The following is a 2,500-nucleotide window of genomic DNA, read 5'->3' on the forward strand; positions in this document are numbered from 1 at the left end:
AGTTTTCCGCTGTATTTTCGTCAGACATTCATCCTTTGCAAGAGTCGGGTCTGCTTGAGAATCGCCGTAAATAGCCTTTGCTCAATAGAAAGTCAAGGCCTAAATGGGTGTGTAAGTATTCTTCCCACTTTCTCCTTCGATACTAAGCCAGATGGTTAAATATTATCCCTTCATTTTCCTCTGAAAAAGAAATCAAAACATGTTACTAGAAGCTGAAAACGAAGAACAGGAAATGGCCGAGAGGAAGACTGGAAACTACATATTTGACTTGGAGGGAATTCGGAAGACAGTTATTACTCGCTTTTTCGCCTATTCTTACTCGATGCTTACCGTGTTTATATCTGCTCAATTATACATTCGAGGGGGATAAAGCTAGACAGTTTGAAATCACACTTCGGCTTCTCTGAAGATACCTCGTTTCTACGGTTAAAGTTAGATACCGTGAACCCCGTTCACATTCAAATTAGAGCTCGGGCATACTCCACATACAGTACTCAGCCAAAAGAGGTTCTTTCATGATCGTGATATTGAATAATTGGACACAAAAAAGACTATATGGTTGAAGTTAGCCTGCATGCGTCAGTTTTTCGAGGTTTTCTTTTCTTTTTTTTATAGATCGCAGCGACTTTCCAACATTAATTCGAAATTTGGCGCATATTTTTCGAAACTTCAAGCACAATTCGAGCACTCTCTTGTCGTTCGTATCAGAAACTCTTTGCTTACCGCGATCGTTCCTAATGAGGACAAAAATTCGTGTCCACTCACAGGACAGTACAGCATCCTTTTTAAAGAGCTTTTATGTTTATTCGCTTGTTTTCTTGCTTTACCACACTATATAAGGTTTCTTATTCGTTTTATCATTTCAGCCCGTTTAAGACCGCAGTTCAGGCGGTGGAAAGCTTGTTCTTTAAAAAAAAAATTAGCCAGAATGAGTGTTTTTTAAAGATGCCTCATTCTCACAGGCCAGGAAAATACCATAATACTCTTTGTTTGTCCCAACAAATTTTGCATAAGCGTTGTTTCCAGTTTCTCTTGGGACTTACAATGGTCCCAAGAGAAAACAAAAACAATGCTTTTGCAAAATTTGGGGGAACAAACAAAGAGTATTATGGTAATTTCCCAAGTGGCCTCTCACTCTTTGATGGATACTGAATCATAAGCATAAATCATATTAACATAATTAATAAAGGGCAGGACGAAGAGGTCACGTGAAAAGAGGAACATCGCCTTTTTTAGTGCACAGTGTAGTGTTGGGAGAACTGCAGCAATATGTGCGTGGCGATATGAAACTAGACCTTGAGAAGAGATCTGAAAATAAACACCCAAAAATTAAATATTTACACCCGCTATATTTTCGATTTTTACCCTGTTTCATCTTTTCCCCGCATTTCTTGTGAACGAAGCTGGATAAAGTAACATGGGCGTAAGACTAGACACAGATTGCATATACAGCAAAAAACCCATGGCGTGGTTGAATGTCAATCACAATGATATGAAAGCAGTGTCAATTTCCTCTTTTTTGGACTGCGTCCGACCAACTTGCTTTGGTGGTTCAAAACTAAGTGAGATCTCATGGTAAAAAGTCACCGTTTACCAGTTCCATGTCAAGTGACACTCCTGATGGCACATTGTCTCGCAAACACTTGATGAGGGTATGCGTCTCCTCAAATGGTATCTTGGCAACCTGCGCACGGAAATCACTGATTATGACTCTCTACTTGCACAAATCCCATAGTACACCTCTTTTCCAGCTCAAAAAATTGCATAGGCATTGTTTTCGATTTCTCTTGGGACATCTTCATGGCCAAGGAGAAATTGCAAACAATGCTGTGAAAGTTATTTTGGTCTCGTGCCCATCGTCACGCAGCCAAGGATAACCAATCAGGTGTCTTCTTTAAAATAGCCGCTCATCATAACCAATTGAAAATTAAAACATCATTGTATAGACCTCTTTCATAATGACGGCCAAATAAATTATTCTTTTGTTTTAATGCTAATAGGCCCTACTAACCTTGCTACGACGAGCAAATTTCAAAAGAATATTTGTTTTAAAACGAGGGCATTAGGTCTAGTTAACATAAATACAAAAGAATGTAAAGTTGGTCGCCATTTATGAAAGTGGTCTATGGTGGATGATGTGTTCTCTCTCTTCATCCTCTCTTAGATGGATAAAAGGGAGTTAAAGAAACCAAGAGGCCACGGCGATGAAAACGTCACTTCAAAATATACGTTTCAGCTATTCTAAGTATTTCATGATTATTCCATCTTGTTTATATTATACATTTAATAATTATCCTGCGAAATCGCGCGGAATATCGCCTGATACTTAGCCGACGAGGCCGCAGGCCGAGTTGGCTAAAACCAGTTACTGGCCGAGATCCCGGTGTTGCACCCTAGCAAGAAGTTATCAGCCCAGTGATCATTATCTCAAAAAGGCTTATGGTAAATGAGAATGATGCTTGAAAATTTGAAACTCAGGATGGGCAAACACTAACCTGAA

At 39.3% G+C, this 2,500-nt stretch overlaps 2 protein-coding genes across 2 annotated transcripts in view; both read right to left on the reverse strand.

The window, feature by feature from the left end:
* LOC138025285 (uncharacterized) overlaps positions 1-2,500 on the reverse strand; it is a 411,211-nt gene that overhangs the window by 204,953 nt on the left and 203,758 nt on the right. The window lies entirely within an intron of this gene.
* LOC138026178 (uncharacterized) overlaps positions 1-2,500 on the reverse strand; it is an 8,394-nt gene that overhangs the window by 302 nt on the left and 5,592 nt on the right. The window contains exons 4-6 of the mRNA XM_068873398.1: positions 2,496-2,500; positions 1,595-1,684; positions 1-180 (exon numbers count right to left, since the gene is read on the reverse strand). The exon at positions 1-180 is cut by the window's left edge and continues 302 nt beyond it; the exon at positions 2,496-2,500 is cut by the window's right edge and continues 104 nt beyond it. Coding sequence (XP_068729499.1) covers positions 163-180; positions 1,595-1,684; positions 2,496-2,500 — 113 coding nt within the window. The 3' untranslated portion in view covers positions 1-162. The remainder of the gene's footprint in view (positions 181-1,594; positions 1,685-2,495) is intronic.

The sequence above is a fragment of the Montipora capricornis genome, chromosome 12, assembly GCF_036669925.1.
Source record: "Montipora capricornis isolate CH-2021 chromosome 12, ASM3666992v2, whole genome shotgun sequence".
Lineage (NCBI taxonomy): Eukaryota > Metazoa > Cnidaria > Anthozoa > Scleractinia > Acroporidae > Montipora > Montipora capricornis.